The sequence below is a fragment of the Salmo salar genome, chromosome 10, assembly GCF_965601325.2.
Source record: "Salmo salar chromosome 10, fSalSal1, whole genome shotgun sequence".
Taxonomy (NCBI): Eukaryota; Metazoa; Chordata; class Actinopteri; order Salmoniformes; family Salmonidae; genus Salmo; species Salmo salar.
In genome coordinates, this window is record NC_138300.1 from 106023495 (window position 1) to 106042500 (window position 19006).

General features: G+C 45.3%; 1 protein-coding gene across 4 annotated transcripts in view; it reads right to left on the minus strand.

Moving 5' to 3' along the window:
- LOC106561385 (tetraspanin-9) overlaps window positions 1-19006 on the minus strand; it is a 308158-nt gene that overhangs the window by 33577 nt on the left and 255575 nt on the right. For all 4 annotated transcript variants that reach the window (XM_014125280.3, XM_082957325.1, XM_045688331.2 and 1 more), the window contains one exon: window positions 1247-1438. In XM_014125280.3, coding sequence (XP_013980755.1) covers window positions 1247-1438 — 192 coding nt within the window. The remainder of the gene's footprint in view (window positions 1-1246; window positions 1439-19006) is intronic.

A 19006-nucleotide genomic window follows, 5' to 3' on the forward strand; every position in this document is an offset into this window, starting at 1 on the left:
TATAAATGTATTTGGCTAAGGTGTATGTAAACTTCTGACTTCAACTGTACATTTCTATGTGAATTTGGTCGGGGTTGCCCAAAAAGTTACATATTACAGTGATGTGTTATGAAGCCTTTACACCAGAGTTCATTATTTATCACTGTGGTGTTCTAGCAAAGATCCAGGCCCTCCCTCTCTCTTTCAAATTTTTAATCTCTATTTTTGTCTTTCTCTCTTTCCTTCTCTCTATTTCTGTCTTTCTCTCTTTCCATCTCTCTATTTCTGCCCCTCCGTCTCTCTCGTCTTCTCCTCCGTCTCTCTATTTCTGTCTCTCTCTTTCCGTCTCTCTACGCCCCCCGCCCTTTCTGTCTCTCTCTCTTTCCGTCTCTCTATTTCTGTCTCTCTCTCTCTTTCTCTCTCGCTCGCTTCATGCTATACAAAATTGTTAAAGCACATAGTGCAGACACAGTGATGTGCTGATGCGGAATATTCAATATGCTTTTAACTGATGTTTGAGATAGCTGCTCCAAGGGATTGGAGGTGTTTGAAAATCCAACTCCCCTCATTTTCAAGTTGATATAAAAAGTTTTGCATTCAGTTATGTAAACCTACACGTGCGTTATCTTTTCCAACTTTGCTATTTAAATAACACTTGAAATAAAACTCTTAAGTTAACAGTTCTCCGGGAACAACATGAGTCTAGACAAACAAGAGTATTCTTTGTATTAAATAATTCAGCGCTCTCTGTTTTTTTTACCAATACAATGAATGTCTAATCTACATAACTCAAGCATGTGACAGCATGTGAAACAAAGGGCCTCACACTGACAATTCTTTCAATCAGGCTGTGACCATGGCCATGGAGGAATGGGAGACTCCCGCCGTGCCTGGCACTCGGGTCTAATTTTATCTGTGAGCCCCAAAGGTTTTTACTGAGGATTCATCTCCCCCGTTGAGCTTGTTAGCCTGACTGCTCTACTGAAGGCTGGGTGTGTGTGTGTGTGTGTGTGTGTGTGTGTGTGTGTGTGTGTGTGTGTGTGTGTGTGTGTGTGTGTGTGTGTGTGTGTGTGTGTGTGTGTGTGTGTGTGTGTGTGTGTGTGTGTGTGTGTGTGTGTGTGTGTGTGTGTGTGTGTGTGTGTGTGACTGGGGTACAGAGAGAAATAGATAGAGGGAGAGAAGAAAGACAGAAAGAGAGAGTTGTATATATGTGTGTGTGTGTTTGTATGTCTGCGTGCGTGCGTGGGCAGGCCAGATCTTAACTCACACTCAGAAGCAGGCACTTGTTCTCCTTGATGGCTCCCAGGCAGCCCAGGAAGCCGGTCACCATGACGATGGTGCCGATGGCGATGACCAGGTTGGCAGCGGAGAGCGACGGGAAGGAGGGTGAGAAGGTGGCAAAGCTGCCCTGGGACACAGACAGCCAGATGCCCACGCCCAGCAGCCCACAGCCACACAACTGCAAAGCAAGAGATACCAGGTAAGAGAGGTTTAAAATAGAAACATCACAAAGACATGTCTGTTCTGAATTAATTGGGGTTGGCAGAAACGGTACACAATGGTACACAGTATGTTGTCGAACCGTTTGGTACGCCCTCTACAGTCCAATCCGCACACGTGAACCGCAGAATTACGATATGCCTGTCATTTTCCTATAATTTCCAAAACGTGCTTATTGTGCTGCAGACTACATGCACGTTGTACATTCAGATCCACAGAACCAAACGCGCAGCTTGTGAACAGGCAAGGCAGGCAACTGCTTGGGGCCCCAGGCCGTTAGGAGGCTCCTGATAGCTTACAAACTTTACTCCACAGTAATATCTCAAAACGTAGCAACTGCAGTGACCGCAACCCCCTCCCCCTTAATAAACCACCTATGGACGATTTGCAATGACATCTCAGTAGGAAACCCCCCTAAAGGGGCCCCATGAAGAAAGGGAAAACTAAAAACAAATATTCTCTCAGCTCCAACCTGACAATGGTGAGCGCTAGTGAGACAGAGAGAAGCAAATTTGAAGAGGCACCGCCGTCTTTCAAATCCGCTGTGTGGGAACATTTTGGATTCAACGGTCAATACGATGACGAGGGTAAGAAGACCGTAAACAAACAAAGTACAGTCTGCAAGCATTGCTTTGCCACCGTCAGCTACTCAAGTGGAAACACTTCTAACATGATGTGTCATTTACGTGGCCATCACCTGGCCGTATCCCTTGCAGGTGGAGCTGGAGCAAGGAGAGTCCACTCGTTAGCCAAAACACAACAATCCCTCGCTGTTGCCTTCCAACAACAATTTGTGACAAATTCAGAAAAACTAAGAAATAACGAAAGCAGTGGGAGTATTCATAGCCAAAGATTTGCAGCCCTATTCGGTGGTTACTGACTCAGGATTTTGTCACCTGATGAAAACAATGTAACCGCGTTACAATGTCACCTCCCGCACACATTTCAGCGGCAAAGTACTTCCCAAACTCTATGAAACATCACGGAGAGAAATTGAAAACATATTGACACAGACACCCTATCTAGCTCTCTCCACTGATAATTGGACCTCCAGACCAACTCAAACGGGGTGGCAGGTAGCCTAGTGGTTAGAGCATTGGGCCAGTAACCGAAAGGTTGCTAGATTGAATCCCTGAGCTGACAAGGTAAAAATCTGTTGTTCTGAACAAGGCAGTTAGGCAGCTAGGCTGTCGTTGTAAATAAGAATTTGTTCTTAACGGACTATCTTGGTTAAATACATTTTTTTTATAAAAACGCCACCTCACTGTGATGGTTTACTATGTACTGGAAGCTACCTCTCTGTGACGGTTCACTATGTACTGGAAGCTACCTCTCTGTGACGGTTCACTATGTACTGGAAGCTACCTCACTGTGATGGTTCACTATGTACTGGAAGCTACCTCACTGTGGTGGTTCACTATGTACTGGAAGCTACCTCACTGTGGTGGTTCACTATGTACTGGAAGCTACCTCACAGTGATGGTTCACTATGTACTGGTTTGGGAGATGAAGAGCTACGTGTTGCAAACTCGTCCCCTGTATGAGAGTCATACAAGTGCAAACTTTTCTTAAATATAAAGATACCGAAACCGTACCGTTACCGTGGCCCACAAACCGTGACACATACCGAACCGTGGGCCCACTGTACCGATGCATCCCTAATATTCACAAATAATGAAAAAATATATATTCATTATGTATTTTCATAGTCTTCACAAAGTACAAATCCAAGCTAAGTGAGCATATAGATATCCTCAGAAAGGCTGTAGCAGTAGGCTGACCACCCTCTACGCACCAGGGGAGGAGAGAACAACTAATCAAGAGCATTTACACCCATTACAGCATATTAACTGATTCTGTTAAGCCAATAAGAGCTCTACCAGTGATTAGGAGCAGAAATGCGTTCCGCCAGTCTGAGCAGCTTACTGGCATAGAACAAACACAGAATTACACACCGGCACCCACATGACACCAACCCCCCCCCCCCCCAACCACACACACACCACACTGCAGTCTAGGTTCATAACAATGTTGGGCAGAGGTATTCAACTCTTACCCTACGAGGTCCGGAGACTGCTGGTTTTCTGTTCTACCTGATAATGAATGATAATGGTGTCCCAGGTCAAAATTTGAGTTTGAGGGCTGTAGATGATACAACAGCCCTCTAGGTGGAGCAGTTCCTACCACTGTTGTGTCGTCTGCAAACTTAATGATGGTGTTGGAGTCGTGCCTGGCCATGCAGTCGTGGTTGAACAGGGAGTACAGGAGGGGACTGAGCACGCAACTCTGGGGGTCTCAAGTGGTGAGGATCAGCGTGGCAGATGTGTTGCTACCTACCCTCACCACCTGGGGGGCGGCCCGTCAGGAAGTCCAGGATCCAGTTGCAGAGGGAGGTGTTTAGTCCCAGGATCCTTAGCTTAGTGATGAGCTTTGAGGGTACTATGGTGTTGAACGCTGAGCTGTAGTCAATGAATAGCATTCTCACATAAGTGTTCCTTTTGTCCAGGTTGGAAAGGGCAGTGTGGAGTGCAATAGAGATTGCATCATCTGTGGATCGGTTAGAGAGGTATGCAAATTGAAGTGGGTCTAGGGTTTCTGGGATAATGGTGTTAGCCATTACCAGCCTTTCAAAGCACTTCATGGCTACTGACGTGAGTGCTACGGGTCTGAAGTCATTTAGGCAGATTGCCTTTGTGTTCTTGGGCACAGGGACTATGGTGGTCTGCTTGAAACATGTTGGTATTACAGACACAATCAGGGACATTTTGAAAATGTCAGTGAAGACACCTGCCAGTTGGTCAGCACATGCCTGGAGCACACGTCCTGGTTATCCGTCTGGCTCCGCAGCCTTGTGAATGTTGACCTGTTTAAAGGTCTTACTCACATTGGCTAGGGAGAGCGTGATCACACAGTCGTCCGGAACAGCTGATGCTCTCATGCATGCCTCAGTGCTGCTTGCCTCGAAGCAAGCATAGAAGTGATTTAGCTCGTCTGGTAGGCTTGTGTCACTGGGCAGCTTGCGGCTGTACTTCCCTTTGTAGTCTGTAATAGTTTGTAAGCCCTGCCACATAAGACGAGCGTCAGAGCCGGTGTAGTATGATTCAATCTTAGCCCTATATTGACGCTTTGCCTGTTTGATGGTTCGTCGCTGGGCATAGTAGGATTTCTTGTAAGCTTCCGGGTTAGAGTCCAGCACCTTGAAAGCAGCAGCTCTACCCTTTAGCTCAGTGCGAATGTTGCCTGTAATCCATGGCTTCTGGTTGGGGTATGTACATACAGTCACTGTGGGGACGACGTCCTCGATGCACTTATTGATAAAGCCAGTGACTGATGTGGTGTACTCTTCAATGCCATCGGAAGAATCCCGGAACATATTCCAGTCTGTGATAGCAAAACAGTCCTGTAGTTTAGCATCTGCTTCATCTGACAACTTTTTTATAGACCGAGTCACTGGTGCTTCCTGCTTTAATTTTTGCTTGTAAGCAGGAATCAGGAGGATCGAGTTGTGGTTGGATTTACCAAATGGACGGCGAGGGAGAGCTTTGTACGCGTCTCTGTGTGTGGAGTACAGGTGATCTAGAATTTTTTTCCCTCTGGTTGCACATTTAACATGTTGCTAGAAATTTGGTAGAACTGATTTAAGTTTCCCTGCATTAAAGTTGTCTTGGCTCTAGTGATAAGAGCAGACCGGACAGACACTGGGATGCATCGCAAATGACACCTTGTTCCCTACATAGTGCACTACTTACACAAAAGTGCCATTTGAGACACAGCCTGTGATGTTGGCAAACAGTGATGCGATGCAGCCCGCCATGCCGGCCTCAGTGAAATATAAGCGGAGAGGTAAGTAGTGACATTTTCCCTCTGCCTAATGGAATGAAATATCCCATGCAATCATGTCGTGAATAACAAATCACAACGAGTTGAAATATGGTTAGACGCCGTGGTAAATCATAGTACCGCAGGCGACTCCTCCCTCCATCCCTCAAATCAGTCACATGCAGATGTTAATGCGAGTGTAGCGAAATGCTTGTGCTTCTAGTTCCAACAGTGCAGTAATATCCAACAAGTAATCTAACAATTTCCCAACAACAATAGATGGTATAAAATACAGTATATACATGTGATATGAGTAATGTAAGATATGTAAACATTATTAAAGTGGCATTATTTAAAGTGGCATCATTTAAAGTGACTAGTGATCCATTTATTGAAGTGGCCAGTGATTGGGTCTCTATGTAGGCAGCAGCTTCTCTGAGTTAGGGATTGCTGTTTAGCAGTCTGATGGCCATAAGATAGAAGCTGTTTTTCAGTCTCTCGGTCCCAGCTTTGATGCACCTGTACTGACCTCGCCTTCTGGATGGTAGCAGTGGGAACAGGCAGTGGCTCCGTTGGTTGTTGTCCTTGATGATCTTTTTGGCCTTGACATCGGGTGCTGTAGGTGTCATGGAGGGTAGGTAGTTTGCCCCCGGCGATGCATTGTGCAGACCGCACCACCCTCTGGAGAGCCTTGCGGTTGAGGGCGGTGCAGTTGCCATACCAGGCTGTGATACAGCCCGACAGGATGCTTTTAATTGTGCATCTGTAAAAGTTTGTCAGGGTTTTGGGTGAAAAGCCACATTTCTTCAGCCTCCTGAGGTTGAAGAGGCTGTTGCGCCTTCTTCACCACACTGTCTGTGTGGGTGGACCATTTCAGTTTGTCTGTGATGTGTACGCCGAGGAACTTAAAACTTTCCACCTTCTCCACTACTGTCCCATCGATGTGGATAGGGGGGTGCTCCCTCTGCTGTTTTCTGAAGTCCACGATCATCTCCTTTGTTTTGTAAATGTTGAGTGCGAGGTTGTTTTCCTGACACCATACTCCGAGTGCCCTCACTTCTTCCCTGTAGGCTGTCTCGTCGTTGTTGGTAATCAAGCTCACTACTGTTGTGTTGTCTGAAAACTTCCTTGTTTGCAGAGGACACTCCCTCCTTCCTTGTGTTCACACCAGTGCTTCCGAACACATTAACGCCTGTCAGCGATATATGAGCGGTGTACTGTACACTAACCAACCTGGAAACCTGCAGCCCAACACTGGAACGCAGGCAAACCTGGACACAATAAATAATGAATCACACGTACCCACAAGCTAAATGAGTTGGTTAATTGGACTGACAAATAGTGCCTGTAATACCTCTAAGCACTGAGCACTTAAAGCCGGCTTACACCCAGAGATGACTAATTGCTCTGTCAGCCTCTCTCAACATCATCGACACCCTCATCTAAGAGCCCCACGAAAGTGTGACTTTACTTTATAGTAAGAAAGAAACAAGTGTCTGAGTTAAAGTAAGCGTCTTCCACACTGCTAGTGTATATGAGTGTGTATGGGAGTGGGGTCTGGGAGGGTTGTGTGATGGTTATGTGAGGGCTGTGTCAAGAGGGGCCGGCCAGAGGGGTAAACTTCTGTCTGCTGCTGATGGTGGTGTCAAGAGACGTCTCAATCCTAATGAGTCCTACGGGGTCTGTAACCATGGCTATATAAACCTGAGTTCAGGTCGTCAAACCCCCCCCCCCCGGGGCCTTCTGTTGAGTGGAGGATCACTCGAATTAACCTTTGACATTTCCATTGTGAAGGCTGTGTGGCCTGTGTTTGTGTAGGCTAGAGTCGATGGGAGATGATACCGCTTCATATATACATGGGGGCTACAGGGGGTCTGCATAACCTTTTAAGACCTGAAATGGATGGAAAACACTGTAATAAGTACCTCAGTCCCTTAGCAACAAAAGGTTGCTGAGTTGAAAGTACAGAGATTCTACCACAGAGAATGTGTTGCCAGCGGCCCGATCCTGACTGCCTGACTAAAATTAGACCCTCTAGCATAACAAACAAAAAGGAGAGCTCCTGTGAAGGTTAAAGGATGGAGCGAGAGATGAGTCCATGAAGCCTCAAAGCGAAGTACAGCGTTCGATCCCTCCGGAGCGGCAGATTAGATTGGCCACCCGATGGGCGTCCTATTCAAAGGGACACAGGGAGCATTTGTTCCTTCCCTCAGAAAAACAGCAGTAAAACAAACAACTAACTGCTGTGTGGCTAACAAAGAGAGAGACCAACCCAGGAGTTGTTTGTTTGAATGGCATTAGATCAAGGGAGCCTCAGCTCAGTACGGGGCCTCAAGAATGCTACAGTATAATTGTCGCTCTGGATAAGAGCATCTGCTAAATGACTAAAATGTAAATGTAATCTTATCTTAATAATACATAACCAACCACTGGGAGGAGTGAACCAGGAGTCCCCGATTAAACATTGAAAATGAAAATGTCAACTGGAAATGCTGTGAAAGGTCACGTATGTCTTTATGCTGAGTCGATATGAAGATTTCCCAGCTCATGATGCCACTGCCATAGAAATAGAATAAATAAAACGGGCTTTCCCTTTCATGTCAATGGGTCTGTGATGGGTGGAGAGGCGGCCATATTGAGTGTACCTATAGGAGTAAAGCATGCTTTTTTCCGTTCTAATAATTCTCTCTCTATGGCCACAGTTGCTGTTGAGTGAGAGGGTTCATTGCAAGGACATGTAGTGGAGGTACTTGGTACGTTATGAGGGCAGACAGGGTGGACTTACGAGGAGGGAGTGCAGAGACGTTAGCCAGTCCAGGTGGAGGGAGGATCCTGTGCCTAGTTGATTGTGAGTAATACCCGAACGCGTCCAAGTGTGTCTGCTGTAAGTGACTGTGAAGCCATCCAGCCCCCATCCAATCTGTCTGATCTCTGTCTGTGTAATCTCTGTCTCACAATACCACTACTACCTGCCCTAATGTCAAACGTGAACAGATGTTATGGAGGGAAGCCCAGAGTAGAGAACGATTGGTCATTTGACCTTCGATGGTCGTGACTGACCTCAAGCCTGCCAACTGAGATGCTTATCCGGTTTTAATTGGAGACACTAGGCTTGTTTTCACATCCCATCTGTGTGGATCAAATCAAATTTGTTTTGTCACATGCGCCGAATACAACAGGTGTAGACCTTACCATGAAATGCTTACTTACGAGCCCTTAACCAACAATGCAGACTTTTAAAAAAGTAAGAAAAATGTGTGTTTTGTGTGTGTGTCCGTGGACGTGTTTAACTATTCTTGTGGAGACCAGAAGTCCCCACAAGAATAGTAAACAAACAAAAATTTGACCAACTTCCCCACAAGGTGAAATGCTATTTCGTTTAGGGTTAAGGTTAACTTTAGTGTTAGGGTTAGAATTAGGTTTAGGAGCTAGGGTTAGGTTTAGGGTAAGGGTTAAGGTTAGGTTTTTGGGTTATGGTTAGGGTAAGAGTACGGGTTAGAGAAAATAGAATTTTGAATGGGACTGAAATGTGTGTCCCACAAGGTCAGCTGTACAAGACTGTGTGTGTGTGTGTGTGTGTGTGTGTCAGTGTAGTATGTGTGAGAGGGTGGTTAGAGTCCAGTGAGTGTAAATAAAGCCTGTGCAAGAGAGTGCAAAACATTATAATAAATAAGAATAAAATAAGGGGGGGGGGGGGGGTCAATGTAAATAGTCCTGGTGGCCATTTTATTAACTGTTCAGCAGTCTTTTGGCTTGGGGGTAGAAGCTGTTAAGGAGCCTTTTGGTCCCAGACTTGGTGTTCCGGTACTACTTGCCGTGCGGTAGCAGAGAGAACAGTCTATGACTTGAGGGGTTGGAGTCTTTGACAATTTCTGGGCCTTCCTCTGACACCACCTAGTACAGAGGTCCTGGATGGCCCCAGTGAAGTACTGGGCAGTAGACACTACCCTCTGTAGCGCCTTAAGGTCAGATGCTGAGCAGTTGCCTTTTTGAGGATCCGGATGCTGAGCAGTTGCCTCCTGAAGGGGAATAGGCATTGTCATGTCCTCTTAACGACTGTGTTGGTGTGTTTGGACCACAAGGACCTTAGTGATGTGGAGACCAAGGAACTTGAAGCTCTTGACCCTCTCCACTACAGCCCTGTCAATGTAAATCGGGGTGTGCTCAGCCCGCTTTTACCTGAAGTACACAATCAGCTCCTTTGTCTTGCTCACGTTGAGTTGTTGTCCAGGCACCACACTGCCAGGTCTCTGACCTCCTCCCTACATGCTGTCTCAATGTCGTCTGTGATCAGGCCTACCACCGTCACGTCGTCTGCAAACTTAATGATGGTTTTGGAGTCGTGCCTGGCCACTCAGTCATGGGTGAACAGGGAGTACAGGAGAGGACTAAGCACGCACCCCTGATGGGCCCCCGTGTTGAGGGTCAGCATGGCCAGCGATGTGTTGTTGCCTACCCTCACCACCTAAGGGTGGCCCGTCAGGAAGTCCAGGATCCAGTTGTAGAGGAATATGTTTCGTCTCAGGGTCCTTAGCTTAGTGATGAGCTTGGAGGGCACTATGGTGTTAAACACTGAGCTGTAGTCAATGAGCAGCATTCTCATGTAGGTGTTCCTTTTGTCCAGGTGGGAAAGGGCAGTGTGGAGTGCAATAGAGATTGCATCATCTGTGAATCTGTTGGGGCAGTATGCAAATTGGAGTGGATTCAGGGTTTCTTGGATAATGGTGTTGATGTGAGCCATGACCAGCCTTTAAAAGTATTTCATGGCTACGGGGCGGTAGTCATTTAGGCAGGGTACCTTGGCGTTATTGGGTACAGGGACTATGCGTACAGGGACAGCTTGAAACATGTAGCTATTACAGACTAGGTCAGGGAGAGGTTGAAAATGTCAGTGAAGACACAGCTGGTCAGCGCATGCTCGGAGTACGTGTCCTGGTAATCCGTCTGGCCCTGCGGCCTTGTGAATGTTAATCTGTTTAAAGGTCTTACTTACACTGGCTATGGAGAGCGTGATCACACCGTCGTCCGGAACAGATGGTTCTCTCATGCAGGCACGCGTCACTGGGCAGCTTGCGGCTTGGTTTACCTTTGTAATCGATGATTGTTTGCATACCCTGCCACATTCGACGAGTGTCAGAGCCGGTGTATTAGGATTCAATCTTAGTCCAGTATTGATGCTTTGCCTGTTAATGGTTGTCGGAGGGCATAGAGGGATTTCTTATAAGCATTCGGATTAGTGTTCCACTCCTTGAAAGCAGCAGCTCTAGCCTTTAGCTCAGGGTGGATGTAGCTCAGTGCGGATGTTGCCTGTAATCCATGGCTTCTGGTTGAGATATGTATGTACGGTTACTGTGGGTACGACGTCGTCAATGCACTTATTAATGAAGCCGGTGATTGATGTTGTATACTCCTCAATGCCATTGGATGAATCCCGGAACATATTCCAGTCTGTGGTAGCGAAACAGTCCTGTAGTTTAGCATTCGCTTCATCGGACCACTTCCGTATTGAGCGTACTGGTACTTCCAGAATTTTAGCTTGTAAGCAGGAATCAGGAGGATAGAATTATGGTCAGATTTGCCAAATGGAGGGTGAGGGAGAGCTTTGTACGTGTCTGTGTGTGTCAGTGGAGGCTGCTGAGGGGGGAACGGCTCATAATAACATCCAGAACGGATCAAATGGAATGGCATCATACACCTGGAAACTATATGTTTGATGTATTTGATACCATTCCACCTATTCCACTCCAGTCATTACCACGAGCCCGTTCTGCCCAATTAAGGTGCCACCAACCTCCTGTGCTGTGAGTGGAGTAAAGGTGATCTAGAGGTTTTTTTCCCTAGCTGCACGTGACAGACTGGTAGAAATTTCAGTCTTCCTGCATTAAAGTTCCTGGCCATGAGGAGCTCCGTCTCTGGATGAGCATTTTCTTCTTTGCTTATGGCCTTAAACAGCTCAATGAGTATGGTCTTAGTGCCAGCATCGGTTTGTGCTGGTAAATAGACAGCTATGAAGAATATAGATAAAAACTATTTTGGAAAATATTGTGGTCTACAGCTTATCATGAGGTACTCCAACTTAGGCAAGCAAAACCTTGAGACTTCCTTAATATTATAGATTGCGCACTAGCTGTTGTTGACAAAGTGACACACACCACCCCCCGATCTTACCGGAGGCTTACAGGAGGCTGCTGTTCTGTCTTGCCACTGCATGTAAAAATCCAGCTAACTGTATATTATCCATGTCCTTGTTCAGCCACGATATTACAGTTTTTATTGTCCCGTTAGTAGGATAGTCTCTTCCGTGATTGCACGTTTACCAGTAGAAAAAGGATAAAGGCGGATTATCCACTTGCTGATGCAGTCTCGTCAGGCATCCGGCTCGTCAACCTCTGATGTCCAGAAGCTCTTTTCGGTCATAGGAAACGATGGCGTAAACATTATGTCCCCAAAAAATTAAAACAGTGCAAAAAAGCACACAAAATAGAACGATTATTGGTCAGGCCACATAAAATGCCAGCCATCCCCATTCTTTAACCAATGGATCTCTTATTATTTTACTGTAGGATCTCAAGATACTGCATAACTCAGAGCGGTCATAATCAGACATAATGCACACAAGTGTACAGTAGTTAAAATCCACATGAAAATGATGGACCAAATGTCCTTCCACATGTGAAATAGTTAGATCTTCATCCCACATGGTTCCACATTCCCTAAAGTTATGTGGTAGTAGTCCTGCATTACCATACTTCCAAGTCTTGTTTATCATTAAGCTGGTGGGAGAAGGAAAAGCCTGGAGTCGAGGCTAACTATGTGGGAATAGGGAGCCATATAAGACAAAACCATCGTTTAATGTTGAGATGAAAGTAATGTGCGAGTTGGGTATTTTGGCACCGGCTGCCTCTCTTTGCCGCATGGCAAATCCTGCAGTAATTAACTTTGCATCGAACGGGGCGGAGAGAGAGAGGGGCGCGTTGGGCTCTGACATTCTGTCTTAGCTCCCACAATCCCCTGGCTCCCCGTGCGCGCCCTTGCAGCGACACAGTCTCTCCCATTAAGCCAATGCTGGGAGTGTGTGGGGGCGGTATGCTGCTTTCTACTACTTCTCAGCCAGCGTTAACAAGCTTTTACTGGCTGATGGGGATGTGTTAAAAGTTTTTAGTGCATCATAACATTCAAATATGTACAGCGTTGGCATACAGTGAGCTCCAAAAGTATTGGGACAGTAACAAATTATGAGAAAGTTACATAGGCATAAATATCATACAAGACATGCTAACAAAAAATGTTAGCATGTCTTGAGGGTATGATATTTGTGCATCTGTAACTTTATCACTATCATTATTCACGATTTATTCAGGACTACCCGTAATTATGGTAGCATCCACATTTATCTCTTCATACAAAGACTCAATCATGGACACTCTTACTAACAGTTGTGGCTGCTTTGCGTGATGTATTTGTCTCCAGTTGTCTCTACCTTCTTGCCCTTTGTGCTGTTGTCTATGCCCAATAATGTTTGTACCATGTTTTGTGCTGCTACCATGTTGTGCTTCTGCCATGTTGTGTTGCTACCATGTTCTTGTAATGATTTGTGTTGCTGCCATGCTATGTTGTCGTCTTAGGTCTCTCTTTATGTAGTGATATGTTGTCTCTCCCATCCCCACCTCGCAGGAGGCCTTTTTGCCTTTTGGTAGGCCGTCATTGTAAATAAGAATTTGTTCTTAACTGACTTGCCTAGTTAAATAAAATAATATAAAATAATAATTTAGAAGTGTTAAGAAACATATTCTATTCTTATTTACAATAAAAGTGACTCCAAAATGACACAATATATTATTTACCATTAATTTCTTTTGGGCACAGAATAATCTGAAACACAACCAAAACAAACAGCAAATGCATCCAACAAATGTGTAGAGTCACAAGGTCTATGTAATCATTACGTGCTATGAATGTGGGACCAAATACTAATCTTTTGACTAGTTGAATACACATACATTGCATTCTGAAAATATTCAGACCCCTTGACTTTTTCCACAAAACTGAGCAATCGGGGGAGAAGGGCCTTGGTCAGGGAGGTAGGGAGGTGGCCAAGAACCCCCCAAAAGGCACCTGAAGGATTCTCAGACCATGAGAAACAAGATTCTCTGGTCTGATGAAACCAAGGTTGAACTTGATAAAGCATGGTGGTGGCAGCATCATGCTGTGGGGATGTTTTTCAGTGGCAGGGACTGGGAGACTAGTCAGGATCGAGGGAAAGAAAAGTACAGAGAGATCCTTGATGAAAACCTGCTCCAGAGCGTTCAGGTCCTCAGACTGGGGTGAAGGTTCACCTTCCAACAGGATAATGACCCTAAGCACACAGCCAAGACAACGCAAGAGTGGCTTCGGGACAAGTCTATGAATGTTCTTGAGTGGCCGAGCCAGGGCCCGGAATTTAACCCGATCGAACATAAAGGTGTGCCAAGCTTGTAGCATTATACCCCAAAACACTCTAGGCTGCAATCACTGACAAAGGTGCATCAACAAAGTACTCTGTGAAGGGTCTGAATACTTATGTAAATGTGATATTTCTGTGTTTTTAATTTTTTTTATACACTACCGTTCAAAAGTTTGGGGTCACTTAGAAATGTTCTTGTTTTTGGCAACTTCATTAAATAGTACCTGCAAAACACCCGTCTCAACGTCAACAATGAAGAGGCGACTCCGGGATGCTGCCTTTCTATGCAGAGTTGCAAAGAAAAAGCCATATCTCAGACTGGCCAATAAAAAGAAAAGATTAACATGGGCAAAATAACACAGACACTGGACAGAGGAACTCTGCCTAGAAGGCCAGCCTCCCGGAGTCGCCTCTTCACTGTTGACGTTGAGACTGGTGTTTTGCGGTTACTATTTAATGAAGCTGCCAGTTGAGAACTTGTGAGGAGTCTGTTTCTCAAACTAGACACTCTAATGTACTTGTCCTCTTGCTCAGTTGTGCACCGGGGCCTCACACTCATCTTTCTATTCTGGTTAGAGCCAGTTTGCGCTGTTCTGTGAAGGGAGTAGTACACAGCATTGTACGAGATCTTCAGTTTCTTGGCAATTTCTAGCATTGAATAGCCTTCATTTCTCAGAACAAGAATAGACTGACGAGTTTCAGAAGAAAGGTCTTTGTTTCTGGCCATTTTGTGCCTGTAATCGAACCCACAAATGCTGATGCTTCAGATACTTTACTACTCTAAAGAAGGCCAGTTTGATTGCTTCTTTAATCAGCACCACAGTTTTCAGCTGTGCTGACATAATTGCAAAAGGGTTTTCTAATGATCAATTAACCTTTTAAAATGATAAACTTGGATTAACTAACACAACGTGCCATTGGAACACAGGAGTGATGGTTGTTGATAATGGGCCTCTGTACGCCTATATTCCATAAAAATTCTGCCATTTCCAGCTACAATAGTCATTTACAACATTAACAATGTCTACACTGTATTTCAGATCAATTTGATGTTATTTTAATGGACAAAATAATTGCTTTTCTTTCAAAAACAAGGACATTTCCAAGTGACCCCAAACCTTTGAACAGTAGTGTACATTTGCATTTTTTTTTCTTTGTCCATATGGTATAGTGTGTAGATTGATGACAAAAAATGTAAATGTAATCCATTGTAGAAAAGTCAAGGTGTCTGAATACTTTCTGAATGCACTGTATAAGTGAATTTGTCCCAGTGCTTTTGGTCCCCTAAAGTGTTGTAATTTCTAATTGGTTCACCCGATAAGGATGAATATACCCTCAAATGAAAGCTGACAGTCTGCACTTTACCCTCATAGTCATTGTATTATTTCAAATCCAAAGTGCTGGAATACAGAGCCTAAACAACAAAAAAATGTGTCACTGTCCCAATACCTTTGGAGCTCAATGTATATATACTGTAGGGCTGTACATACAGTATATACTGTACATACACACACATACATGCACATATATATAGGGTGTCAGGTAGCCTAGCGGTTATAGCGTTGGGCCAGTAACCGAAAGGTCGCTGGTTCAAATATGCGGGCTGACAAGGTGAAAAACTTTGTCCTTGTGCCCTTAAGCAAGGCACTTAAACCTAATTTGTTCCAAGGGTGCTGTACTGCTATGGCTGACCCTGTAAAATAACTCATTTCACTGCACCGATCTGGTGTATGTTACAATAAAACATATTTTTATATACACTGCTCAAAAAAATAAAGGGAACACTAAAATAACACATCCTAGATCTGAATGAATGAAATAATCTTATTAAATACTTTTTTCTTTACATAGTTGAATGTGCTGACAACAAAATCACACAAAAATAATCAATGGAAATCCAATTTATCAACCCATGGAGGTCTGGATTTGGAGTCACACTCAAAATTAAAGTGGAAAACCACACTACAGGCTGATCCAACTTTGATGTAATGTCCTTAAAACAAAATGAGGCTCAGTAGTGTGTGTGGCCTCCACGTGCCTGTTTGACCTCCCTACAACGCCTGGGCATGCTCCTGATGAGGTGGCGGATGGTCCCCTGAGGGATCTCCTCCCAGACCTGGACTAAAGCATCCGCCAACCCCTGAACAGTCTGTGGTTCAACGTGGCGTTGGTGGATGGAGCGAGACATGATGTCCCAGATGTGCTCAATTGGATTCAGGTCTGGGGAACGGGCGGGCCAGTCCATAGCATCAATGCCTTCCTCTTGCAGGAACTGCTGACACACTCCAGCCACATGAGGTCTAGCATTGTCTTGCATTAGGAGGAACCCAGGGCCAACCGCACCAGCATATGGTCTCACAAGGGGTCTGAGGATCTCATCTCGGTACCTAATGGCAGTCAGGCTACCTCTGGCGAGCACATGGAGGGCTGTGCGGCCCCCCAAAGAAATGCCACCCCACACCATGACTGACCCACCGCCAAACCGGTCATGCTGGAGGATGTTGCAGGCAGCAGAACGTTCTCCACGGCGTCTCCAGACTCTGTCACGTCTGTCACATGTGCTCAGTGTGAACCTGCTTTCATCTGTGAAGAGCACAGGGCGCCAGTGGCGAATTTGCCAATCTTGGTGTTCTCTGGCAAATGCCAAACGTCCTGCACAGTGTTGGGCTGTAAGCACAACCCCCACATGTGGACGTCGGGCCCTCATACCACCCTCATGGAGTCTGTTTCTGACCGTTTGAGCAGACACATGCACATTTGTGGCCTGCTGGAGGTCATTTTGCAGGGCTCTGGCAGTGCTCCTCCTGCTCCTCCTTGCACAAAGGCGGAGGTAGCGGTCCTGCTGCTGGGTTGTTGCCCTCCTACGGCCTCCTCCACGTCTCCTGATGTACTGGCCTGTCTCCTGGTAGCGCCTCCATGCTCTAGACACTACGCTGACAGACACAGCAAACCTTCTTGCCACAGCTCGCATTGATGTGCCATCCTGGATGAGCTGCACTACCCGAGCCACTTGTGTGGGTTGTAGACTCCGTCTCATGCTACCACTAGAGTGAAAGCACCGCCAGCATTCAAAAGTGACCAAAACATCAGCCAGGAAGCATAGGAACTGAGAAGTGGTCTGTGGTCCCCACCTGCAGAACCACTCCTTTATTGGGGGTGTCTTGCTAATTGCCTATAATTTCCACCTGTTGTCTATTCCATTTGCACAACAGCATGTGACATTTATTGTCAATCAGTGTTGCTTCCTAAGTGGACAGTTTGATTTCACAGAAGTGTGATTGACTATTTTTTTTTGAGCAGTATATATTTCTCGAGATACTTTTAAGTTACTCTACATGACGTTGCTGCCTGAGGTGGGAGAGTGTAGGGGTAGGGAGAGATGCAGTTTATCGAACCGTAGAAGTGAAGGACCTACAGATTTCATAATGGCTAGGAACATTCCATTTTTTTGTTTAAAGGGCTGTAGTACACAATGCCTGCAATAGGCTGGGTTTCTGTACAGCACTTTGAGATATCAGCTGATGTAAGAAGGGCTATATAAATACAGTTGATTTGATTTGAATACATCAAAAGAAAAGATCCAAGTCAATACAAGTCTACAGCTCTTAACATCGAATAGAACTTAGAAATTTGGGGAGATGATAGAAAGAGGACATTGAGTTTCAAGGTTCAGCTGGATGAAAAGGATCCTACGAGGGTACTAAGGAGATATATGACTGCAGGACATGAGAGAGCTCTATTTGACTGGAGGACATGAGAGAGGGCTCTATTTCACTGGAGGACATGAGAGAGGGCTCTATTTGACTAGAGGACATGAGAGAGAGCTCTACTTGACTGGATAAATTGGAGCCCTTCTGTGTGGGTCCTTCTCAATGCTCAAGGTCAGGGTAATTTAAACTGTAGAGACAAATTCACCAGTTGTGAGAAGAGAAAGAGAGGATGGAGAGAGGGAGGAGAGCGAGGGAGAGAGAGAGAGTGAGAGAGGGGGAGAGAGAGGAGAGGAGAAGAGCAAAAAGAAGAAGAGAGGAAGCGAGAGCAGCCCATCTCATCTGGGTGTTTTATCAGGAACCTGCTCAGTGACATGGAGAGCCACGCTACACGGGACGCCACTTCAATCTTCCCCCTCAGCGGTGCAAGCAGGCCAAGCAGGAGGGACGTGACTTGGAGAGGGCCTGAGACTGGCTGAGTGTGGGCGGGAGGAGTTGAACTTTTAACACTCTCTCTCAGAGGTCACAGGGAACACAGCCCACAAACCACCCGTAATGATGGCTTTGATGGCTTTTGTTAAATAAAACTGCTTCAGTTCTTTTCTTGGGCTCTTGGTATTACAATGGAGGTTGATCAGGGGTTGATTTCTGAAGGGGTTTGGTGTATGTTTGGGTTGGTTCTTCTATCCTTGTGGGGACCTAAAATCCCCAAAAGTCCCCACAAGAATAGTAAAACAAGAAAAATTCTCCCTAGTGGGTACATTTCCCACATCCACATGAGGACAAAGGCTATTTTAAAGGGATTCTATGGGATTTGGGCAATCTACTTCCCCAGAGTCAGATGAACTTGTGGATACCATTTGTATGTCTCTGCGTGCAGTTTGAAGGAATTTTCTAACTAACACTAGCACAATTGCTAACTAGCGTTAGTGCAATGACAAAGTCTATGGGTATCTTCTAGCATGCTAGTAAATACCCATAGTGTAACGTCCGTCGTTAAAGGTAGACCAAGGCTCAGCGTGAGTTAGGTTCATCATACTTTATTTTAAATGTGAACCAGCAAAAAAACAATAAACAATACAACGAACGAAAAGCTATGCGTGCAAAACCATGCAACACAAAGACAAGATCCCACAACTGACTGTGGGAAAAAGGGCTGCCTAAGTATGATTCCCAATCAGAGACAACGAATGACAGCTGCCTCTGATTGGAAACCATACTCAGCCAATAAAGAAAAAACAACATAGACATACAACACATAAAATGCCCACCCCATGTCACACCCTGACCTAACCAAACAGAGAAAAACGACTCTCTCAGGTCGTTTTAGACTTCGAGTCATTGTGCTAACACTAGCTAGCATTGACGCATGAAACTACCTCTAACTTCATACTGGACACAGAAACATAACAATGGTATCCACTAGTTCATCTGACTGGGGAAGTAGATAAAGGGCCTGATGGCCCAAATCCAGAAGTATCTCTTTAAGCTTGAAAGTTAGATTTAGAGTTTGGGTTACAATTAGGTTAGGGTAATGGGTTAGTGGTTAGGTTTAGCA